Genomic DNA, 26,876 nt, shown 5'->3' with positions numbered 1-26,876 from the left:
AGAAAAAGTAAATAAAAGACATTTCCATGACTTGAAAATTTTATTCATTTCCATGACTGTTAAGGGCCTGGAAACCAATTTTCTGGTTCCATGATTATGGGAACCCTGAAACTCCTTGTATATACAAAACGTATAGGTAAAATTTGATCTTAACTCCTTTTATGTGCATCTACCTTAACTTGCTCTAACTCTAGTGACATTAAGGCTTTCCGTTCACTTTTGTGAGGTTGCATCAACAAGATGCCATTTATGCTGACAGCATCACACAAAATTGATACAAGTCATAATCATATTCATAAAATCTCCTTGATATTACACACCATTTGATGGTTAAAAAAAAGACATGAAATACAACCATCCTTTCATAAGTATCTAACATGTAGTTCTGACATAAGCTAACATTAAAATAAAAGAGCATGCAGTTTTCCAAAGACTTAATTTCCATTATATGAACAATCTTAAATTACAGGTTTCAGGTAATGACATTTAGACCTAGAATGTTTCCCCAATGCAGCTCAAGGACAATCGCAAGCCATATGGCTTTTGAAGATGGAGTATAAAAGAAAACAAACCTGAAACATTCATCTGCAAAAAAAAAAAGTGCCTTGATTAAAATCCCAACTCTCACATAACAGGCTTTTTACATGCGGAGAATGTTCAGTGATTGTGCCAACTACATACAAAATACAAAGATGAAAAGAAAAAAAAAAAAACTGATGACAAGTTCTGCATTAATACATTTGAAAATTAATAAATTTTAAAAATAGATATGACATGCCTTTTGGAATACAAGTAATCAAAAATACAAAAAGATTTCCTTTAACTTTTTTTTTTTTATGAAGCTGCATGTTTTTAGTACAGTATGCTTTGTACAGAGGTAATGCACATTACAATGAACTGGTTGTACGTATGAAACAAACCTCTGCATCATGCTTTACACTTAATACACTACTGCTCTTTGACAATCATACAAAATATTTTCTTTGTAAGAAAGTGCCAGGGCCTAACGGTAGTTGCATTCCATCTCCCAACATCGGAGCTACACCTGTATCATTCTGGACTAAGGGATGCCATTCAGTTTAGCATCATTCAACTGTTCAATGTAAGGAAAAGGAATACTTCACTAATAAAATCCTACTTACTATAACACTACGTTTAACCATGTTCAAAATGTATATGAAACCATTGCTGAATCAGCCTATTATATGAGAGAAATACTGTGCTTGTGGACTGTCAAACAGAAAAAACAAACTGTCAGTAGAGCAGGATCCTTGGGATCATGATTTCCTTTTTGTCCTCCCTCTTCTCTTTCAATTGGGAAGTACCACAGAATATTTAGAATTACACTATTAACACCTTGCAATTCATTTTTATAATTACAATAATAATAATAAAAAAAACATTTAAAAAAAACACTAAATTTACCTTTACTGCATACAAGATGCTTTCTTTTTTTTTTTTAAGTCTCATTAAAAAAAAAAGTGTTATGAAAATAATATTTCTAAAAAACAAAAAACAAAAAAAAAAACACTATGACAGGGTCACAATCCAATGTAGACAAATGATGTAATCCGTGATTGTCTATTACTAAGAATGACCCATTTATCAGAAAACTGCACACTGTAAACACAAACAGCATAAATGGCACCAACGACATGTAGAAAGTGAACAAGTTCATTTCCAAAACAAACAGGACAGAGCAGAAAAAGAGAGAAGGGGATACAACTAGCCTGGCCCTGCTTCACTCACACTGAATGGCACTATTGAAGTTTCAACTCTTACTCAATTTGAAGTATCATCTTTAGAACTGAAAAGGCAATATCAGACGAATGGAAATGACAAAAATTGCTTTTGCAGTGCGATCATTTCATTCATCTAGCTTACGTCACAATATACCTCTTGAAACAGCTACACCTCCACCCTCGCCCAGAATAAAAGAAAAACCAGAACGTCACACAGGCAGGTTTAAACCACAGCGATGAGACTGTTGTTATGCTGGTGCTATACACAGGGCTCTACCAGGCTTTAGCCCTTCATCCTCTCCTTTGCAGCGGAGTTAGAATAGATTAGCTCTGGGCAAATGCTACATTAAGTCCAAAAGTTAACACGAAAATACTTTCATATAATTAACACTAATACATAAAGGTGACATCTCTTTAAAGAACACCTACTTAAAAAACTAAAATATCAAAAATACACAGGCTAAATATGAAGCAAAACTGTATTTAAAAAATATGTAATAAAACAGTGGCTGACAAAATACCATTTTGACATGCTACTAATTAATATTTTGTTGGATCTGGAAGGTGAATAAATATCTGTGGAGAGAGAACAGATGGAAGTTGCAGACTTTGATTCACTGGTAGGAAACGTCTTATTTAAACAATTTAAGAATTTAGTCGCTGCAAATCTTTATAAAACAGACATCACTCTGGTTTAAACCATTCTCAATCACACCATATATATATAAAGAGTGATTCCACTGTGCTGTGAAAATCAGAACTATAATCTACCCAGAAGATGCTCTTTGAGAAAAGAACACATTTTGGCAAACAAAACAAGCCAGGAGTTGAGAGAACAAGCTTTGAAGTAAACACTAAGCAACCTGTTCAGATGGGGAGGAATGCATACTGAAAACATGAATGAAAAATTAAACTTACCATAGAAAAAAAAACATTCACTCACATGCATCTAACCTCTGTCAGACAGTATTATTTTCTTACTGGCCATTCCTTATGAAATTGGTCAAAAGCCCAACAGTGTCAATCCCACTGGAGCACCAAAAGACAACATGATCCTCTTCTCTTCTGACTGCTACACATTCACTTTGTACTGGATGAAACAACTGAAGAGACCACACAAGAAATTTCAAACCCCTTTGACTGAACAAATGGCAAAAAGTGCCGAAAAGGGAGTCATTTTTGTTTTGATGTTTTCAAAGCAATAAAAATTTGCGGGGAATTAAAAAAGTTAATTTCAAGATTAAATGGCAATGATGTTATTATGCAAAATCTATATCTGCATTTGTTGTCTTTGTTACTGTCCTGTCCCGCTATGTGCGCTCAGTCAGGGGGAAGCAGGTCATGAAGCCGAAACTGTTCTCGAACATGTGGCCGCACATCCTCATTCTGTGGACAGACAATGGAAAAGTACAATTTGTATTTAGACTCATTCATGATTTTTTATTTTATATACATTCACCGGCCACTTTATTAGGTACACCTATTTAATTGCTTGGTAACACAAATTGCTAATCAGCCAATCACATGGCGACAACTCAATGCATTTAGGCATCTAGATGTGGTGAAGACGACTTGCTGAAGTTCAAACCGAGCATCAGAATGGGGACAAAAGGGGATTTAAGTAACTTTGAACGTGGAATGCTTGCTGGTGCCAGACGGGCTGGTCTGAGTATTTCAAAAACTGCTGATCTACTGGGATTTTCACACACAACCATGTCTAGGGTTTACAGAGAATGGTCCGAAAAAGAGAAAATATCCGGTGAGCGGCAGTTGTGTGGATGAAAATGCCTTATTGATGTCAGAGGTCAGAGGAGAATGGGCAGACTGGTTAGAAATGATAGGAAGGCAACAGTAACTCAAATATCCACTCGTTACAACCAAGGTATGCAGAATACCATCTCTGAATGCACAACACGTTGAACACTGAAGGAGATGGGCTACAGCAGCAGAAGACCACACCGGGTGACACTTCTGTCAGCTAAGAACAGGAAATGGAGGCTACAATTTGCACAGGCTCACCAAAATTGTTGCCTGGTTTGAGGAGTCTTGATTCCTGCTGCAACATTCAGATGGTAGGGTCAGAGTTTGGCGTAAAGAACATGAACGCATGGATCCATCCTGCCTGGTATCAAAGGGTCAGGCTGCTGGTGGTGGTGTAATGGTGTGGGGGATATTTTCTTGGCACACTTTGGGCCCCTTAGTACCAACTGAGCATCGTTTAAACACCACAGCCTACCTGAGTATTGTTGAGTATCTTCGGATGGCTACTTCCAGCAGGATAATACACCATGTCACAAAGCTCAAATAATCTCAGACTGGTTTCTTGAACATGACAATGAGTTCACTTTACTCAGATGGCCTCCACAGTCATCAGATCTCAATCCAACAGAGCAGCTTTGGGATGTGGTGGAATGGGAGATTCGCATCATGGATGTGCAGCCGACAAATCTGCAGCAACTGTTTGATGCTATCATGTCTATATGGACCAAAATCTCTGAGGAATGTTTCTAACACCTTGTTGAATCTATGTCACGAAGAATTAAGGCAGTTCTGAAGGCAACCTTTTGCCTTGGTACGTGTACCTAACACAGTGGCCAGTGTGTGTGTGTGTGTGTGTATATGTGTGTATGTGTGTGTGTGTGTGTGTGTGTGTGTGTGTGTGTATGTATGTGTGTGTATATATAGTTATATATATATATATATATATTACACTTGAATAATGTTCACAGAGACACCTTGAAAGGAATATATATATATTAAATGAAAATAAATAACTATTACACTTGAATAATGTTCACAGAGACACCTTGAAAGGAAAGTCAAGAAAACTAAGAGGTGAAAAACATTACAACATACCAATTCCACCAGTTTCTCCAAGAAAGGTACCAGCTTCAGAAGTTCGCTGTCATTCTTGTCCATAAACCAGCTTTCAATTGGGATCCCATTGGAAAGCTGTGAGTGAAACAAAATGGGTTGGTAATTTTAGTTACACAGATTTTTTTTCCCTTTATCTCTCTAAGGTATTTCTGTATTGGGTCATCTACCCTAAGAGCCCAGTCACACACCTGAACTCTGTACTTATTTATACACTGTACAGAAGCATTTATGAAAATACTTCATCACTTTCTAAATTATTACTCAATAATTACTAATATATTCTGGGTGGCCTGGGGGGAATGTTACTGAATATAAAAATTTAACAATAAGGGATTTAGAGCCTTACATAGTTATACCGAAAAAAAGGGTGATTCATAGATATCTTCTATTAAAAGTGTGAATACAATCTAAAAATAACAAAAAAGGTTACTTTTAAATAATCTTAAACTGTAATTATTTGGATACAAGACAACCTTGATCAGCTCACCTGATAAGCAAAGGCCTGTGGTGAGTTATCAATAATTATAGTCTTGGACAGATCCCGTCCAAGGATATTCAGATCCTTAATGTAGTTTCCTTGCACACATACACAGTGCTCACGAAATAATCGGTGCCTAGAACATATCGGAAACACATACAAAGAGAAGAGCGAAATAAATCTCCAGGACTAGAATCAATAATGCATTCAAAGCAAAGGTTTGACACCCGAGGGTGGTGTGGAGTTTACATGTGCCAGAGGCCAAAGCTCCTCATCTACTCCAATCTCTCATTGTAACCAAATGCTACAAAGAAACTCTGCACAGCAATGACAAAACTGAGGCTGGGTTGCCCAACAAGTGACACCCAGCCTAATTTTACATTTACTCTTATAAGAAAAACTGAAAAGAAAAAAAAGAAGAACATAAACAAACAAAAAAAAACAGCAGTGTCATAATATAGAGTCTTGGAAATGATTAAAATAAAGGAAAAATAAAAAGTCCACAGACCGCACCAGCTGTTTCCTCGGATCGAGAATGTTCAGCAACTTGTCTGCATAAACTTTCTTAGAGGCAGTGAAGAGAATGATCTAGAAGGGAAAAAAAGTCAACAGTGGAACACTTCAGTCCACTATATTAAGGATGAAAGGTAGGGATGCATGATATTATTGGACTGATATTGGAATCGGCCGATAATGGCTTTTAATGTAAATATCAGCATCGGCGCGATATGATTTGCCGATTTGACTCTTGCCTATAAGAGGAATGTGCTAACTCACATGTGCTCAGGGTGTGCTAGTGATTAGATCATGTCAGCAGTGTGGCTCATTCTTGAAGCAAAGTTCTGTCTGAACGATGATTAGATTCACTGTTTTGGATCGCTGCATTTAATCTGTGAAAGCATTTGATGCATACTCGTTATCAAGAACACATCCGGGAACTTTCAGGCATCCTCTGTACTTGAAATTCTTGAGAATTGGAACTGAACTTTGACGGTTAAAGTGTTAGTTCACCCAAAAATGAAAATTCTGTCATTAATTACTCACACTCACGTTGTTTCAACCCCGTATAACCTTCGCTCATCTTCCGAACATCTTCGACCTCTTTCTCTCTCTCTCCGTGTGTGTGTGTGCGAGCAAGTGATGCGTGTTGGTTAGTGTGCATCAATTAAAACAGCCCATTAATATAGAACAGTGTTTAAACTGACTTGGAACTACCTGTGCATTAAACGGTTTTACTGCACACCTGCCAGCCAATCAGAATCCAGTATTCAGACAGACGATGGATTAATTAATTCTAACAAATGAGTTCTTGTTAAAAACTAACCAAAATTAAAGATATATTGCTTACAATTTCTGCACAGGATAGACTTGGTGTTGTTTCCAAACAAAATTAAATATATCGGTATAGTAGGGCTGTGCGATTAATCGAAATCGAATGGCAATCGCGAATCGCAAAGCCTGCAATGTGGATGCGATATTACTCTGTTCCAGAGCATATGCATGACTGCCAGCCTTGAGTGGCAGCTTTACTAACCAATAGAGTGAGCGCACCTCTGTTAAAAAAAAAACAAACCGAGAGAGAGAGAGAGAGAGAGAGAGAGAGAGAGAGAGAGAGAGAGAGAGAGAGAGAGAGAGAGAGAGAGAGAGAGTGTGTGTGTGTGTGTGTGTGAGATTATGGCATCTACAGGGTTAGATCGATAGTTAGGCAAATTAATACTAAAGAAAAACTTATGTAATATGAGAATATGAGATTACTTCGGCTTCGAAATGACAGACACCAAATAAAAAAAGTTAACATTAATTTGCAAGAGCTGTGTCACAACACATATCAAGAGCTCCCTTACCGGTTCTTCTTTCAGTGTTGGAGAATAAAAGCTATATTCTTAGATGATTATATTAGTACATTAGTACATGAACGTTACCGAATGTTATCTTGCACATTTTATCTCCCAAACAGATTCTAATTTGAAAGAAGTTTATAATGCATGTTCGCAATTCAGGAGACCACACACACAGCCTGTGTCTCTGAATGCTTCTCATACTCGCTCTTCTCTGCCGTGTCTCACGGAGGAGCAGTTTACACTCGCCGCACACATGCAGCCTGTCGCGTAATGCTCAGCTATACTCGCGGGCAGCTCTGCACTGCAAGTCTCCACGCGCATCTGCCAATATGGACGAGGCTTGATGCACACATGCCCCCATTTAAAGTGCCCCTATTATGCCATTTTTAAGGTTCCTAATATTGTTTTGGAAGTCTCCTACAATAGCACTACATGCATACAAGGTCAAAAAACGCTTTTGTTTTCTCAAAATATGCACTTTATATCACCTCATTTTCCAGCAATTCATAAACGATTCATTCGAAGTAGTTCAAAGATTCAGTCCCTCTAAAACCCTCCTTTCCGTGAGTCTGCTCTGCTCTGCTCTGATTGGTGCACTTTAAAACAAGTGTAAATTCAGTCTAACTGCTTTGTTGATTTCACTTGGATGAAATTAAACATTCAGCACATTTTCCACTTGTTCTTAAAATCCCAAATACTTAAAAATAAATAAATAAGCCTATGTAACCTATGTAATACTTTAAAGGGGTGCTATTATGCTTTTTCACTTTTCAAACTTTAGTAAGTCTGTAATCACTATCTTTCACAATAAAAAAGATCTGCAAAGTTACAAAGCTCAAAGTCCAATTCAAAAGGATTTTTTTTTTTAACAGAAATCACTTTTCAAAAACTACAACCAACGACTCGTTTGGACTAGAACAAATATTTTCCGGGATTTGTGATATCACAAAGATCAACGAATGGGACGAGACCTGGTTGAGCTGCACTAGAGAAGGCAACGAGTGTTATCACAATGTCGGAGACACGCTAACTTTCCCAAGGCAGAGCTTAGAGTGATTACAATCATCCGGGTTTAAATCGCACTCAAATTGATTTGATTTTGACACAATATTTACACTGAAGCTCACAGCAGGCGGCTATGGTAAGGAGCATGACATTTCCTGAGCAGGCACAGAGTGCTGCCAATCACAACACACACTGGCCCAGCTAACCAATCACAACACAGACTGGCGCAGCTTACCAATCACAGCGCATTTCGTATTTCAGAAGGCGGGCCTTCATTTGATACGGGAACTATTCCAGCCATTCATGACAGACTGGGGAGAGAGGTGTTGTAATAATGTAAAATATGTGAAAAATAATGTGTTTTTTTGAACAACCTAATATGAGAACCTGTTCTAGTACACCCCAAAACAAAATCAAGACTTTGTAAAAGAGCATAATAGGATCCTTTTAATAATTGACTAAAGTAATACAGTTCTTTGTTTACACAAAATAAACTAATCTTTCCTGTGAAATTCAGTAATTAAGTAAATTCTAATAAAGTAAAGATTTAAGGGTAATAATGGAAATTATATTGGCTTTAATGTAAACTATAATGGTGTCTACTGGTATTTGATTGATTCTATTGGTGGATGTAATGTAATTGGATGTAATCTGGCAGATGGGAAACAAAAACAACAACAGTAATTCCTTTTGGAATAATGCCCAAAACACACTACAAAAAGGAATTTTGTAATCGTTTTAATGGAAAGCATAAGAAATTCTGTGGTGGTTTCCATTGTTTTTTTCAGCAGGGTAACGATACCCATACTGTGCTGCACACTATTGACAATATTAAGCTGAAGCTTGACTTTGCAAAATTAAAAATCGCAAATCAAATCACAATCGCAATATCTTAAAAAAAAAAAAACGCAATTAAATATTTTCCCCAAATCGCACATCCCTACGGTATTCAGGCATGTGATCAGCTAGAGACAAAAAAAAAAAGAAGGAAAATCTGACCACGCCCCAAGCTACGCCCCCAGCACTCATTATTAAAAATATGTATTTTAGCACATTAACAGATATATCTTATATTGTAAAAATACATACTGTCCTGTAAAAAATCAAAATCAGCCTTTAATAATCATGACAATATAATAATATACCATAATAAAGTACTACAATATATTATAGTAAACTATATAGAATTATTATTATTATTATTATTAAAGTACCTGCCAAAAGTTTGGAGACATTACAATTATTAATGATTTTGAAATAACTATCTTCTGCTCATCAAGGCTGAATTTATTTGATCAAAACAAAGTATAAAAAAAAAAGATATTGTGAAATATTATTACAAATACAAAAAAGTTTTAAATTTTAATACATTATAAAATGTAAGATGCAAAGCAGAATTTTATTCATCACTACTCCAGTTTTCAGTGTCACATGATCTTTAAGAAACCATTACAATTTATTTGACTCAAGAAACATTTCTGATTATCATCAATGTTGAAAACAATTTTGCTGCTTCATATTTTGTGTGGAAATGATGATGTACTTTATTTTTCAGTTTTTTTTAAATAAATATAAAGTTTAAAGAAAAGCATTTATTTGCATTTATCAAATATATTAATTAAATTTGTTAATGCATTTATTAAATAGTAATCATTTTAAATGTCTTGACTCACTTTTTGTCACTTTCATGCGTAATGAATAAAATTAATTTCTCTCACTTTTTTAAATCTTATACAAATGTTTGAGTGGTATCATTGTTTCCACAAAAATATTAAGCAGCAAAACTGTTTATAACATTGATAATAATGAGAACTGTTTCTTGAGCAGCAAATCAGCATGTGTGTATGAATGATTTCTGAAGGATTATGTGACACTGGAACTTCTTTGTAAACAAAAACAGATTTATAAACGTTTCTAATGACGAATGTTCAAATGAATCAAAATCAAAAACAGTACTGTAACAGCATGCAGCACTAACAGTGAATCAAACCAAAAACAGTACTGTTACAGACATGTAGCGCATCACACTACAGCCTATTATATAATTACAGCACAACCGTTGTGAATTTTATGACAGCACTACCAATCTCAAATTCTCACCGCCATTCATAAAAAGTCACCGGGTCGAGTAACACGTTTCAGCGCCGATTCTGCTCGCGTTTTCCACTTTGAATAATTTGAACGCTTTGAAATGTCCTGCAGATGACCATTCAGTCCATGATGTTTCTTTTCGCAGTTTATACGTAGACTAATAGCTTAAGGATTTTTGCGCGATTTCAATCATCATGCAATAACCAATGGAAAAATCACATCCCTGGGTATTGGTATCAGTCTCGGTCAAAATGATTTGAAAAATAACAGCATATCAGCAAAATCCAATATCGTGCACCCCTAATGAAAGTTTATGTGGAGTAAAATGGATGAAGGCTCACCTCATAAATCTGTGACATGCGTTCAAGGAACTCTTTGAAAAATGGCCTCAATCGGACATAAACCTAAGGGGAACAATTAGGGGGAAAAAAAAAAGTTTCACACATTTCAAATCACTCAACATAAGAGACTTGCTTGAAACTTCTGGATACTTTCTCTAAATTTCTTAGATTTCTTAAAACGGCTCTATAGCACCCTCTAGTGTTATGCTACTGATAAACAATGTATTCACACAAAGACAGCTTGGATTTCTACCTGGTATATGACATCTTGGAAGAGTACAGGAAAGGTTAGTGCTGCATCATCCAGCTCATTCAAGCTACAATGGACAAGGGTTTCATCCTGTACAAGGGGAAAAATAATGAGAATCTATGCCAAAATGAAACCCTTGTAGTAGGAGTAAGCCTCCTGTGGTGTTTAAGACTGACCAAGTCAAGCACCAGGGAGAACTCAGGAGTGCTGCGTGTCTTCAGAGGGAGTGCAGGTTTGCGAGTTAGCTGCTCTTCTGTTAGTGGAGGTACATGTTTGATGAAAAAATACCTGCAAAAAAATGTATATAAATGCTTTTTTTTTTTTGACAAAAGGCTCAATCAAACAATACAAAACAACACTACAAAAAAAATATAAATAAAAATACTACGTAGAACCTACACAACTCTTAAAATTCACCTAAAAGTTCTACATTTAAAATGCTAATGGCGGAGATGGTTTAAAGTCAAAGACGGTTGGAAGTATCTGTCACAATACCTGAGACTTTCCTTTTTACTGTCACAGTAAAAAGAGAGGTCAGAAAGTGTTTAGTGTAGCCTACCAATAATTTTGCCCACCTGATATATAATCCCTCAAAGTCTGTTTTGCGTTTAGCAGAAAGAGTGCAATTTGTGTACCATATTGATCCCACCTGCTCAACTTCCTCTCATTGCTTAAAAAGTATGTGTGCATGACAGCAGTTTTTTTTCTTTCTGAGAGGGTTTCCAAATTATCTTTAGTTGATCTTGTACTTGCTGTTTTACTTACTTTACTTTTTTTGGGTGGGGGGTAATAAACTGGAGATTGTTGTGGCAAATTGTGCTGATTTACATGTGTCAAAAAGGTAACTATACAGGGCTAAACAACCAGGCAGGCAATAATCTGAACTACTGGCTTGACAGGGGCCAGTAGAAAAAAAAAATCTTATTGTTAAGTCCTGAGCATAGACATTCACTAAAGGTGAACTCACGGGTCAAACACTTCCCACTCCTCTTCATACGATCCTTCAGCTGGGACAGTGAGAGAGGCGTCCATATAACCCCCTGTTGCAGGAGAGCCAGGAGCTGAAATAAAATATGAAACAAATCACTGTGTCAATATATTCTAGCCCCTGTAAATACACCTTACCGTTCAAAAGTTTGTGCTCAGTACGATTGTTATTAATGTTTTTGAAGTAATTATGTTCACCAAGGCTGCATTTATTTGATCAAATACAATAGAACCAGTTTTAATATTTTAAATTATGATACTATTTCACAATATTTCTCTTTTCTATTTGGATACAATTTAAATGTAATGTATTCACGTGATTACAATTACTCCAGTCTTCAGTGTTACATGATTCTTCAGAAATCATTCTGATATGCTGATTCGATGCTCAAGAAACATTGCATATAAATAAAAATGTTGAAAACAGTTATGTTTGTTTCAATTTAAAGGAGACTGCACCTATGTTTAGGCTTAAGTGAAGAAATGTCATGTCTTTCACACCTGTAAGAGGAGGCAGGTCAGCGTGGGGGGTGTTTACACTCTCCTCTGCAGGTGTATGAATGGAGGGTGGAGGTCTGAAGGCCGAGGGCATGGCACTGGTGTAGAGAGGGACACTTAGGGGCTCTTTAGATGTGGCAGTACAGGTGGGCATCTCTTCTACTTGCTCCATTTCTAGCTGCTTCACAATCTCTTCTGCCTCCACCACCTGGCCTGGGGAATCCGAGGCTGACAGGACAAGACAGGATAATAGTGAAGGAGAAAGGAGGAAAGAAAAAACATGCCATGTTAGGTGATGCATTCATTTGAATAAAGGTGCAACAGTATTTTTTTTTCTTATGATTAGTGGTCAACCGATATTGTTTTTTTGACAGCCGATTCTGGGCCAATAGCATATATATATATATATATATATATATATATATATAGTTTTTTTAATTAATATTTAGGGAATTTTAAAATCATTTGACAATGGATTAAAAAATAATTGTGTAAAATAAACATACTTATACTTTAGAAGTATTTTTTCACAAATAAATAAATATTTAATAACAATATAATTAAAAGGGAAGTAAACACTGTAACCAACAAAGCACTCAGTATTCTAGGAAGTTTGTGTGCATTGGGAATCATATTTTTCAAATAAAGCCAGGGTAACACTCATTTTACATACAGCACACAGAGAAAATGACATGAATATGACAGTGGACAAATGCATAAAGTGCAGCATAATTTGAAATCCCAGGTTTAAAGTTTAAAGCATTCAATTCACACGGACCGACCGTCACACAGAGAACACACGATCATGCTGGATAAAAATGCACACTTCACAAGATCTCACAGCTGGATTCAACTAAGTTTGCAAGGTTTTTGAAATTAAATGTTCATTAGTCATTCAAAGATTTGTTTAAATGATGTAAATGCGTATTTGCTTAATGCTGACGGCAAACGAGAAAGTATTATAATGTTTGCCTTCTTATCACTAATAATATAAAAGCAATCGTTATAATACATTTTGTATACATTAATTCTTTTGTTTAACCACTCTATCTGATTATTAGACAGACTTCTATCCGTATTAGACAGAACTGTTAACAATGACAGTAAACAAAGAGGGAGAATGTGAGCACTGTATGCTCAGTCTCTGCCGCTCTCAGTGCCGCCAAAATAAAAGTCCAGCCTCAAACACATCGGCCAAGCAGAAAGACTTATCGGCCGATGCCGATATTTGAAAAATGGCTAATTTTGGCACTGATAGGATGTATAGTTGCCTAGTAACTAGTGGTTAAGTTCGCACAATATTCAAAATGGCAACCCTGCTATCCCGTTTCAGCTGGAATCCTTCTCTCTCTCCCTCTTTTCTTTCCTTCAAATTTCAATATTTACATTTTATATAAAACTTCCTCTCATGAACTGCACTTTTAATGTTCTTATGACTTGTCACGTGTCATCTTTAGAGGTAATATGTGAAATATAAACAAATATGTTAGAAAGACAATATAATATACAAAAAATATAAAATACGAGTACAAGACCGAAGCTACCCACATTCCACAAATCTGGCTACACTACCATTCAAATGTTAGGGGTTAATAAATAAAAATAATTTTTGATCAAGTAAATGCAGCATTGGTGAGCATAAGAGACTACTTTCAAGAACATTACTGACCCCAAACTTTTGAACAGCAGTGTATATGAAACTACATAGTCTCTAATGCTGGATGTTTATTTTACAAAGACTATTCTTCTTAAAGTAAAAAGGAAATCATTATCAAGAATGATGAATGAAGAATGCTTCATCATTAAAGTTTATTTAAAAAAAAGTTTATTTTTTTACTGAACACCACAGGTACACCAGAACAATATTCTAAAATAATGTTGGAGTATAAGTGTTAATGCTGTGTAATGTGTCAACTGAAATAATTTAAAATGATCATTCACATCTTTAGTGATCAGTTGAGTGTTTTTCATCTCACCATTTTTATTTGTTGGTGAGAAGAAATTGAAGACAGGAGAGAAGATAGTTCCAAGCAGGGTGGTGCGGGGTGGACTGCTCACAACCTCCTCAGAGTCCTCCAACTTCCCGTTAGGCTTACTCGTGTCATGGTTTGTGGTTTCTATAGGACAAAGTATGAAATGAAAAACAAATTTAGCATAATCATCAAATTATAAATTTAGAAGAGACCATTTAAATCCCCAACTCCATGTAGGTTTATTACTCTATAGATGTTGCCTTAATTCAGTTGACCCCTTGATACTGATACCAGAGACTTTATTTGTACTTTTGATTACAGTAGCAATTTGTTTCTCATGAAGGCTACATGCCATTGTTTTGATTTAATTTGTTAGTATTTCTATTAATAGAGAACCTATGAAAGTGTGTTCACTAGCATATTAGTTCTTGCTGTTGTAATGGCAACGTCAAATCATGACATTTCACTGGTATTAGTACCAATGACATTTCCTTACAGCGACAGTTCCAGTGCAGACTATAGTATCAGTTTTCATTGTTTAACTAGAGCACACAAGGGACTGACCTCCATTGACAAAGCTTCTTCTGCGGGCCCTGTAGATGCTTTTACTCGGCAAGTCATTTTTCCTCTGTGGGGTGGAGGTGATTAGCTCGCAGCTCAGACAATTCCTCTTTGCTGGGTTGTCTGGCTCCACCTGAAACACAAACAGTGAGTTTTATACACACCTGTTTTAACATGTTTAAGTTTAGAGATAGATGAAAACCTATAATTAATATATATAACTCAATATATTAAAAAACAACAACAACAACAACAACAAACAAATCAACATGAAATTATATTGAAGAACGTACAGTTCTTAAAACTTCTGGAGTCATGATTTGTTAATTAATGTAATATAATACCTAGGGATGCACCGATGGATCGGCCAGTTTTTGATTATTTTAAAGCCATCAGCATATCGGAAATAGCATGAAAAGGGCTGATACCAATGGTTTATTAATTAACTGCATGGAGAAAACGAGTTCCATGTCTGTTACATATTCCAAATGTTTTTTTTCTGGGCAAAATAATTAAATACTTGCCAAAACAAAATAAAATCTGTACAAAATATAGTTTGGCAGACGGCATAGTACGGCCATATGCAAACGTGATGCTGACGCATCCAACGAGTAAAATGCCCGCTCTCAGCTGTAAATTCATCAAAGGTAAGTCGCAATGGCAAAGCATTGTCATGAACCGCCAAGCATTAGGCCTACATTTAAGTGAAAATGAATGGCAGGTAACATGCAGCTTTTTGTTTGAAACCAGTGTAGAACACGGATTAACACAAGGACACACCACGCACCTGCAGCATTTCTGTGAACGGAGAAAACAGAATAAAACTATATAGGCTACATAAAAAGTAGGGATGCACCGATATGAAAATAAGCCGATAACCGATATGTTGGCCGATAAATCTAAATCCACATTTTTACATAATTTTTGAGAGCCTGATTACCAAAAAAGTATCAGCATTAAAAGGCATTAAACACTTCAACATAAATCAAACATAAGCCTTACAAATAAATAAAACAATGCTTAAATAATGGAAACAAGTGACTGGACAACATTACTTATGTGTAAAAAAATAAATAAAAATACAATAAAATCGTTCCATGGACAGTGGCGTAGCGGATCGGGGGGCCTGAGGATAATACGATGGAGTGTGTTTAAATAGGACAATCATGTAAGGACTATAGCCTGAGATATTGTCAAAATTATTAAATATTGTCATTATTAAGAGTATTTAGCATTTACAATTAATGTATGCCATACTGCAATGCATCCACGCTTCAACCCAAATAGTCAGATGTGTCGTGGACACGCTCTTGGCTCTTCCTGTAACAACGTGCTGAAACACGGCAAATAAACCCAAATAATTCACAACTTTTTTATTATGGTAATATTCTCTTTATAAATATTATGTTTATGACATTCCCAATTATAGTTATTAATGTTGTGAATTTCTGTTCAAGCTGCGTGTGCTGAAGCTGAAGAGCTGAATGAACACCGGTAAACTGATCTGCTGCCAGCCTATTCAACATAGCAACATTTTCATAATTACAGCAGAAATACGAGAAAAATAAAAGGGAATTTCAAATATTGTGTTGGACAGTGGGGGGCCTTTGAATAAAAAGGGCTGAGAACCACTGACATAATATAATTCAAAATAAAAAGAGCAATTAAAATAATCCATAACAGTGTTTCCCATACATTGATTTATTTGTGGCGGCCCACCACAATATCAAAACTGACCACCACAAATAGATTTTTCAAAAGGCTTTGACTTAAGTTAAATAAACATGAGCACTGCACGTTTCAAAATTGAAACCCGGTGCGGTTATTTTTATATCACTGTATTTCTGAAGGAATCCGACTGTCTTCAGAAAATTTTGGATGTCATTTTCATTTAATCTTGCATGTAATGTCTGATAAAGCAGCATTTGTGAGCGAGGCCCTGCTTTGTGTACAGCCGTTACTGGGGAAACCTCTATTGCTCCCGCTCTAAGGGCCTCCTGCTGGCAGAGAATGAATTTGCATATATATGCCGCCACAAATAGAGTGTAACCCTGTGTCCCAATGTGCATACTATCCAGCCTATCTGCCCTAAATAGTATTGAAAATGACTAATATCACATAGAATTTATGATGAATAGTATGCACATTGGGAGACAGTCTAAGTCTGTGGGAAATACTGCAAAACAATTATAAAAAAAAAAAAAATTAAAAAACGAGGAAAAAAAATGATCATAATACACTAAATGACTGATGATCACACACTAGGCTACCAGACTTTCAAGTCGTTTGAACACAACAAACTTATGTGGAAACGTGCCTTGTTGCTAGGAGATAATATCAATAATATCATAATATCAATAATGTTTGATGTCCCCTGACTGTATGGAATCATGGTCTAAAGTAGGGTTGGGAATTGAAAATCCATTCGGACCTTGCTCGCTTATCTAAGCACTCCAAAGTTTGGCTACACTTGTGATCAGTAGCATAGATCAGGAGCCGAAAAAGCTAAGTATAATATTTGGTGTAAGATAAACATGATGTTGCAAGAGAGGTGTCACCACCAACATGACAACACTTTAATTTAACAGATTGTTAAGGACCACAAACACGATAATCGATAAGCAGATTCAGAATTTATAGAATTCAATACCCAACCTTAGTCTAAAGATAAAAACAAACTAACAAAAAAAAAAAAACGTGCCATCATATACCATGCGATTTTCTAGGAAATCTATAAACTTAAATTTGCAGACTGGCTCTGCCTTATAGCAACTAGCGTCAACCTGTCGAAACTGTCAATTTTGGGCAAAAATCTGGGCAAAAGTTGTGTAGTGTATTTCGGCCTTTAGAGTCAAAAATGTTGAGAATCACTGCCCTGAGTCAAATCGATGTGATCTAGAACCCAAACAAGAGAACTTAATACCTTTAATGGACATAATATGTGAAGTCCTGATTCTCCTGCAGCAGTCAGCATGCCTGTTAAAGCCAACCCTACCTACTGTCATTATGCAAGTGCTGTGGAACCACAGCTAAAATTAGAACAGAACTGAGCTCCTCAGACAAGCAACGGCATTTCACCATGCATTTCTGGGGGAATGTGATACCAGGTCTTGCTTGCATTCTATTCTAGAACATTCTGGGCTCTGATAATCAAAACCAAAAAAAAAAAAAACAGCTGTAATGGTCTGGATCTGCCATGCTCAATGAACTCATAGTAAAATAAAGAGAGAGGCTGTGAGAGGCTCACCTTTATGGAACTTCCATGGATGAACTTCTTGATGCTGGACAGAAGGCCAGAGTGCTTCCGCTTGGTCCGGGCCGTGCTGGGCCTGCGGGCGAGGTATGGCTGCTGAGAAGCCTTGCGCATTCTCAGCTTCATTTTGTTAAGAGTCACATGTAAGACTGAGGAGAGAAAGAAAACAATACAGAGAAGCTCATACATAAGGTATAGAAAGACAACAAAACTGCACAGAGAAAAAGAGTAACACAGGAGGAAAACACTCCATTTAGCAACGACCTTGAGAAATCCAACTCCACTCGCTGGTTCTCACACACAGGTAAATGAATCACACTTTTTAATGATTTTAAATGAATTATGGTGCTTAACTCAGTTTTTAAAAGTGCAGCACTTCAGCAAAGAGCTCTAGCCACAGACATCTGGATGTATTCAGGCAACATATCCTCCAACATGGTTCATCATTCAGTTGAAGCACCTCCACAGCAAAGCATTCTCAACTACAAGTGCGTTATTTCACACATATAGAAGAACCCTAAATGGACACACTTTTTGATGGACTTTCTTTTATCTGCTGTACACAAAAGAACATACTTTGAAGTGTAACTATTTTTGTCCTTTTAATGAAAGTCAGTGGTGTCCAAAACTACACTGAAACCTGTTGACATTCAGGGACTTTCATGGACATTAGTAAATAAAAAAAGTCACAGAAACAGTCGTGTACTGACACAAGGTCAGTTCATTTTTGGCAAAACTTGTCTTTTTCAGTCTTATTTATCTGTAACTCAAGCAAAGAGAAAGAAAGGTGATCACAGATCAACAGCAAGAAGCAGTTTCTTGCTAAACACAAAAAAAGAAGAAAAAAAAAAAGAAAAAGGGGGAAAAAAGAGGGAACTGAAGGACAGGGGGAAAAACAGCTAATGTTTTCCTGATGTCGAGGAAGTGTCCTTCTCTTCTTTAAAAGCAACCCTTTAAATTGGGGGGGGGGGGTATCTCCTGAAATTAACTACAGCACTTTGTCGTGTGTCACCCCTCCTCAAAGCATACTTATGTAACGATAGACCACAAATGGTGACCCGTCATGAGTTACGCCAGCTCTGACTGTACCTTCTCAACACTAGCCATGAAGAAATCTAACTACAATGATTTAGAAAGAATTCACAATAAAAGGAAGAAACACTTTTCCAGGGTATCAAGGGATTTCTAGGGAGCTGGAAAAATCTTTGTAGATCTAACACTGGAGTAGATTTCCTATGTTCTCCCAGATGCCTTTGTAATTACACACAGGATCCACTGATACACAAATACACAGAGAACCCAAACTGCACTGAACATAAGAAGTAACTGTCTACAGAAAATGAGTTTTACATTTTAGGAGAGAAACGAAGCTCCTCCTGTGACGGCTGCAGTGTGCAGGAGACAGGGAGAAGCAGCGAGGACAACGACAAATCATACTGCAAGCATGAAGCATGCAAGAGACCAGCCTGGTCTCATTGTTTATACGAAGGTATAAATACGTAACATTTACAAGCACAAATCGTACATTTTTGTACGTTTTTATTGAGGCTAAAACATACAATTTAGACGCATTTCAACGTTTAAAACGTACAAATCGCTACGTATTTTTAGCTAAATTTTTTTTTTTAATATTTACGTATCTTTTATATCTTTTTTTTTATGATTTTATCAATAAGCGATTTAGATTTTTATACCCCTTAACCTACCTCCAAACCTATCCATTTTATAGCAAATATATATAGCATTAAAAATATTTTTACAGTCGCTAATCCCACTCCTACCTCTAAACCTAAACATAACTATTTCTGTACAGTATAAAGAAAAACATGACAGATAGATAAATGCAATTACAATCATTTATTTATAGCGAAAATGTCAAAAGCAAGTAATACAAATGACGATGCGTTGCTGTCCTCTCTGGCGGAATACAGTAGGTTTGTGTGAGGTGCAGAGCAGAATTTAAGTATTTAATTTAATCAGAATTTTATCCAGATTATTTTCCCGATCCACTCCGTGAACTCTTGAAGGCACGCGCGAATCATTCATACACACCTCACAAGAAACACGGCATGTCACAATCAGTGACGAATACAGGCGACAGCAAATGAGCATTCGATTGTCCTGCCGTAAAATCTGTCATTTGAAGTGGCAACATTTGCATTTGTAAAGAGTGCGTCAGTCAGCTTGCGCTTTGCTGTTTACGGTCACTGGACTCGCTGCTTGGGATGGAGATGAAGATCGCCAAGTAAAGGCTTGGATTTGGGTCTGTTCCTCGCAGTCGTGTGGATTCTGAAGTTTTTGGTGTATTTTATAGTTCTACTGTCAGTCACAGCATTGCTGCGTTTTTTTTATGCCCTTCACTCGCAAACTTCCCTCCGTCTCGTTTACTTGGATGTACGTCATTGATTACGTTGCATGAGTGCCCACTACTGGCGGAACCCTCGCAAATGGGCTGAACTGGAATGTCCTAAGCCCTTTATCACTTAGAATGAGCTATTCAGTTGGTTTATTGTTTACATTTTTCCCCTTACGAATTTGTTTGGTGCAGCATTCTATATGTATATAGGTATGCCTCGGCTGCTATAAAAGTAAAAAAAAAAAAAAAAAATAAACAAACTTTTATTATTATATTATAGACTTGTTTGGGTGGGGATAAATGAAACGCGATGACGTCACGATCGTGTTGCATTGCGGTCTATGGAGCAGCCTGAAGTGTGCATATGAAGCAGACTAGGGCTGGGCGATATATCTAACGATATGATCATGCGCATCTAATCAGTAAATCTGTTTCCTTGATTACCGCTAAATCGCCATCACCTGCTTTCAAATGGAGCGGCATTTAATAGACAGAGCCGTAGTTCACTGACAAGGTACGCAATATCGCGTTGATTATCGAGGCGATTCATCTGGGATAATGAACGCGATATTGCGTAGCTTGTCAGTGAACTACGGCTCTGTCTATTAAATGCCGCTCCATTTGAAAGCAGGTGATGGCGATTTAGCGGTAATCAAGGAACCAGATTTACTGACTAGATGCGCATGATCATATCGTTAGATATATCGCCCAGCCCTAAAGCAGACTCACTCCCTGGGTCAAAATCGAGGGGTCGAGGTTCTGTCCATATAAACTTCCCTTGTCCACTTCGCGAAGCGGAACACACTTCAAAATGGCAGCAGGGATTCCCCCGGAGGGAAGTGCTTAGGGAGGTTCGCGAGTACGTGTCTAAAAGTGGAGTGGAACGCAGCCCATGTCAGAGAAAACATCTTTTGTGGTCCATGGGAAACAAAGTAAATATTAAATAACAATTAAAGGTTAAACGATTGCAGAAATGTTATTTATTTTAAAGGTTTAAAGTGAAGTCTTGTTTAACATTATGTAGGCCTATTCTAGGAAACAAGCTTGCAGCAGAAAAAGGAGTAACAATTTAAAGAGTAACAATTTATTAATGCAATTGAAAACAAGGTTATTGATATGACAACTAAAAACAACAACAATAAAATTAATGCTTCGATTTCAGTATTCAAAAGGATTAATTTTTAGGTGTCTTCAATAGGGCTGGTCTGAATACCATTTTTTGAGCTTCAAAGCTTTGGTAGCAATCAACACCGAATATTCGAAGCTTCGAAGGAAGAGGATTAACATATTCTTCTCTCAACACCGTGTCTACACCGGAACCCTCACCGCGACAAAATACAATAGAACCTATTATGCTGTCTACACTGGATGCGACAAATTCCCGACAGTAAACTGCTGCTGTGTTCTATTACGTATTGACACAAATTTCAAATTATTTTCAATGGTTGCTTTGTGTTGTCCAGTGTAAACAAGCTTTAGCTGTTGCGGCACATCGCGACACGACAACTGTCGCGTACGGTGTAGACACTGTGTGAAAAAGGCAGGAATCTCTGTGTGTCGGTCTGTCTGCATTTTTATTATGTTGATAACCGTTCATCCAATCGACTTCACGCGTGGCGGGTGTGTTGCTGCGGACCCAAGGGAGTGCAGTGTCGCATTTTGGTGCAATATGGACAGGTGACACGTTCAGAATTAATAAACTCTTAATAAACTACAGAACAGCGCGAGCCAGAAGCGGCACGCCTCACGTGGACAGGGCTTATATGCTCCGAGAACAGACACTGCACTAGTGATACAAAACACACAGGTCTGTTAAGAGCAATACTTTTAATATAGGCAAATTATTATTAGGCTGGGCTACTGTACTTTTTTTTAATGACTTCCGTATTTGCAAGTATTTTCCAAGCAATTTACGTGCATGTTTTTATCATGTGTAGAATTACTGATTAACATGGCAAATATATTTTTTTTACACCAACAATATACCATAGGCGTACTACTTACAAAACTCAGTTAATTTTTTTAACTTGATGTGCTTTTGTGGTAGGCCAGTTTCAAATCGCATATTTGGCACACTGCCTTTGTCTTGTCCTCACACCATTTAATCTGCTCCCAGAGGTCTTTGGCATTTTTGTCTTCTCTTCCAGATGAACTGAATCATAAAGTTCACTCATGGGCAATTCATATGCAAGCGCAAATGAGAACGGCTTCGCAGGGGATGCCAGGTGTTCGAAAAAAAGAAGAAGAATATTTGAGGCTCAAAATTGAAAATCGAATGCCAACCCTCCGAACGAATATTCGAATAATCGAATATTCTGGTCCAGCCCTAGGACTCATCAATACGTCAGTTTTGTACGTTTAAATGCTAAAAATACATAAGTATTTGTATGTTTAGATGATGAAAATATGTCAGTATTGTACGTTTTAGTGCCTGTAAAAACGTTAAGTAAATGTACGTTTTATAGAACCACATTTTACATAAAATACATATGAATTATCATGAGATCACGTTGAAGAGACAGGATAGGAGAGGAATGGCGAAAAGTAAGGGGGTAAGGGTACAGATGATAATACATCTTAGCTTTTTCCTTAAACACCACAAATGGTGACTCATCCACTGCCTCAAACAGACATCATGCCAAGACAGCTACCTCACAACACTGAGCTGAAGCCTTTCTTCTAGAAAAACAGAGGCACAGTGATATTCAAGTTTTCAACAGCACAGTAAGAATCAATGAAGCCAAATTTCTGGTTTAAATAACATCAGCAGACATTAAGCACCCTAAACAGCAGGAAATAAAACATACATTTAATCCATCAAAATTAAATTAAGATTAATTTGCAACCATTGCTACTGTGACCCCTCTGACCTCTTCTATCACAGCAGGTTTCTGAAAGTCAATACGTTGACAGCAAAAAATACATAAATTCATAAATTAATAAAATATACACAAAGCTGGTTTGAAACAAAAACATGCCCTGACAGACCGACAGCAAATCCAAGATTGCTGACATATTTCCAAGAACTGATCTCCCTAAGGCTTTATTTTTTGTGTGTGTGTGTCTGCTCAGTTTGACTATGACATATATTAAAATGACTATTATCTCTCGGAGGAATCTAGAACTTTACACTTTAAGTACACTGTAAACCTGAAAGTATAACTGATGAACATGGATTCGTTATTTAGCATAACATGTCAAAGAACACCACAAAAAGGCTTCACAGAAAACACCATTACACTTTGTTGGTAACCTGTCCCATAATAGCCAGACAAATGGGACAAATGATCAGTGGTTCATTAGCGGGCATCAGAAAACTTCCAATGGGTCAACAAAATGTTTATTTATTTATTTATTTTTTAAAATGTTATATTAAAAGCATGTTTGAAGTTGTTTTGTTTTGCAATGCAGTTATTTTAGTATTATTTATGCACCGTTATAGTACTTATAAAAATAAGTTATTTTAAAATATTTTATTTTAGTTTTAATCATTTCATGTATTTTTGTAATTTATTTTTTTTTTTAAATATATCTGAAACATTTATTGCACTCAGTTTTAATTTTAGTCTTTCGTGTAATATTCATATTTTGCAAGCCCTATTCCAATTAATGAAAACAATTTCAAGTAGTTTTAGTTGACAAAAACGCTGCGCTGTGTAACTTATAAATCAGTGGTTCTCAACTCCAGGCCTCGGGACCCACTGCTCTGCACATTTTGAATGTTTCTGAATCTGACACACTCAGTTCAGTTCATGGATCTCTCTCCTAATGAGCTGATGATCTGAATCAGGTGCGATAAATAAGGGAGACAAACAAAATGTGCAGAGCAGTGGGTCCCGAAGGACTGGAGTTGAGAACCACTGTTATAAATCGTGAACTCTCTCTGACCTGCAAATCTGAATAATAAAACGTTTGACCAATGGTGTCTAAACATCTTAGTTGAACTTCTGCGTGGTTTGCCAGAAATTTAGCATTTTTAACTAGGACTTTATTACGAAGAACTATAAGAAATGTAACATACCGAGCTCTCGCAATTGTTGGCAGGGTGTAACTAAATTTAGCATTAATTTTCTCAAACACTATCAGCAGATCCTAAATTGTTGTATTTTCTAGTATCTTTAGAAAGTTATAGGCTAGTTGTGTAGAAAATTTGAGTTATGAAAAATATTTGCGGTAACAAAATCTACATCTTAATTCAACAGAATATAAAAAAAAGTGTATTTAGTTTTTAACCACACAAAAAAAAAGGAACAACAGATCAAAAGATTTCTAATGTGTAGTTATTTATTATCTTGACAGTGGTAGTTTCGCATAATTAAGAAGTTTGAAAACAAGTGTCTTTGTTGAAATTTTATCAGACAAAAAAAAAAAAAAAAAAAAAAAAAAAAAAAAACAGCCTCTGTGAGGGCCCTTGAAATATTGCCTTGACAATGGAATAGCAATGGTTGAGGACCGCTGCCCTACAGTCAAATAACTACAGTCAGACCTTAGAAAAAGAAGAAAGGAAAGAAAACACATTAAGTGTTGCCACAGCATAACTGATTAACCTCATCAGACACTTCAGAAATTATGAAGTTCAACCACTGAAACCTGAACACAGTGTGGTGGTGGTGGGCGGGAAACACAGACTAAAGAGATTCTGTACGGAAGACGAGCAACTTTCTCACGATTTCCCTGTTTAGCCAGACATTAAGAATAACTGTTCACACATTGATTACACGACTCCAAAGCCTGTGAGGTGGGAGATGTATTTTTACATGCAGCAAACGCTCTGAACACATCTGTGCATGTCTATCTTCAGTGTAGGACGCATGCGAGCCTTCTCTTCGTAGGAAACCTGTCTCTCGTGACCCGCTGTTACTAGAAGAAGGCAGCCTCGTATTCAACTCAAAACAACCGGCAGCGTTCTACTGACAGAGAAAGCGCGGGAACGACTCGCGAAAACGGCAGCTGCCTAGCCGCGGGTATAGGTGCTACGGGAGCGAACCACAGCGAAACATTACCGACCGGAGCGAACAGACGGGGGTTTTGGGGGGACCCCAGCCCCACAAGCAGTAGAGACGGGGTAATAACTTACTGGACGAATCACCGGGGATCGAGTCGCAGAATCACGGTCGTTTTCAGGGCTGCTGACACTTGCTGTTTTTTTGCGTGCCTCTTCAGACGAGGTTCACCTCTGTCCTCCCCGCACCTCTGGACGCCATTTCCCGCCTCCGTACCCACACAGTCAACGGCAAGTACCCGGATGAAGAAGAGCGCGCATGCGTACTGCGGTGCGCATACCACACCCCCTTTCTGTTGTTCCGAGTATCAAAACAATACTGAGGCTTCGCAGTGCGACAGGTTTAGCTTACAGTACCCATTAAAAAATAAAAACACTTTACAATAGCGAGAATCACATAAAACGTGCTTTAGCAAAAACGCAGAGCGGAGAGTAATTCCTTTTCAAAACGGAGTTAGTGTCGGCATTTACCAGGAAGCCTGTCAGGTAAACTAACAGAGATGTCAGTATCAATCAGGAATGTGGCTCCGATATGTTAGCGTTTGATAGTAGAACAAAAGTAGCAGACTAACTACTAAGTACTGTGTGCTAGCATAAGCATCGGATTTATTTATGCATAGCACATCGACAACAAGCAGCCAGTAAAAATAGAACGAGCGCACTGGGGATGAGATGAGAAGGAAAGGCACGTTCTGGTTGTCATGGCAATACCGTTACTAAGCACTTCGGTGGGATGCCTGTATATTCCTGAATGAAGCGAATTTCAATTCCATTCCACATAACATGCCATCACATGATACAAAGGCATTCCTTATACATATGTCTCAGAACAAAATATTTTGAAATATGGTCAATCTAAGGTGAATAGGTACAAATCACGTAAACGTACTTGATGCAAACAGACAGTAATACTTTATACAGAAAAAAAAAATATTTTATTGTTACCGTAATGTAATCATTAATGTTTGTAAAGCAGCCTGGGACAAATGAATGAATATTTCTGGGTGCTCTTCTTGATGCTACTACTTTCTATACTTCAAGGCACAATATGTAAGATTTCGCCGCTAGAGGGCGCATATTCAAAACAAACAAAGAAACAAAGGTGTAGTTTGATGACGTCGTGACTGAGTGTGAAATCATGGGAGTTGTAGTTTTCATCCCCACAGCCGATGCAATCCGATGGGACAGAAATCATGTTCATAGATGAGCTAATGTAATAAAGATTTATTAACGTCGTAGCATGAAGCAGGGTGAGGCTGAAAGCCGTCAAAGTAAAACGAAGACGCCGAGAGATGAGCGTGACACACAGCTCAGCAGAGGAGCTTTTATTATGCCGGTCTTTCCGGCCGTGCGTATGTGGGGTATAGCAGCACTGTCTTATCATACTAGATACATGTTATAATGCTACTCTGTGTGGTCGTCACCTGCATGATAAAACGCAAAACGTATTAAAGCGTCTTTGGTGTTTCCATTTTTTTTTCTACAAAACAAAACCGGAAATCGAGGGTGTTAGACCTCATTGGCAGGCCACGCAATGACCAGGGACGAGTCACTATTTAAAATAGCTATTTCTCTGGATTTAAACATTCTTCGAAACATTTGGGACAAGGTAAGTACACAA

The 26,876-nt window shown here is 37.2% G+C and overlaps 1 protein-coding gene across 1 annotated transcript; it reads right to left on the bottom strand.

The window, feature by feature from the left end:
* Nucleotides 1–21: 21 nt before the first annotated feature.
* On the bottom strand, nucleotides 22–25,516 carry LOC109093113 (CTD small phosphatase-like protein 2-B). The gene is made up of 13 exons (XM_042727661.1): nucleotides 25,331–25,516; nucleotides 17,892–18,046; nucleotides 14,648–14,777; nucleotides 14,087–14,227; nucleotides 12,114–12,338; nucleotides 11,593–11,686; nucleotides 10,802–10,913; nucleotides 10,629–10,715; nucleotides 10,376–10,438; nucleotides 5,606–5,685; nucleotides 5,107–5,233; nucleotides 4,599–4,694; nucleotides 22–3,128 (listed from the first exon to the last, which is right to left on the bottom strand). Exons 2-13 carry the CDS (start codon nucleotides 18,021–18,023, stop codon nucleotides 3,063–3,065), a joined length of 1,353 nt encoding a protein of 450 aa, XP_042583595.1. The 5' UTR covers nucleotides 18,024–18,046; nucleotides 25,331–25,516; the 3' UTR covers nucleotides 22–3,062.
* Between the last annotated feature and the right edge of the window lie 1,360 nt (nucleotides 25,517–26,876).

Source organism: Cyprinus carpio, chromosome B7 (assembly GCF_018340385.1).
Source record: "Cyprinus carpio isolate SPL01 chromosome B7, ASM1834038v1, whole genome shotgun sequence".
NCBI classification, from domain to species: Eukaryota; Metazoa; Chordata; class Actinopteri; order Cypriniformes; family Cyprinidae; genus Cyprinus; species Cyprinus carpio.
This window is presented reverse-complemented; position numbering and strand designations above follow the sequence as displayed.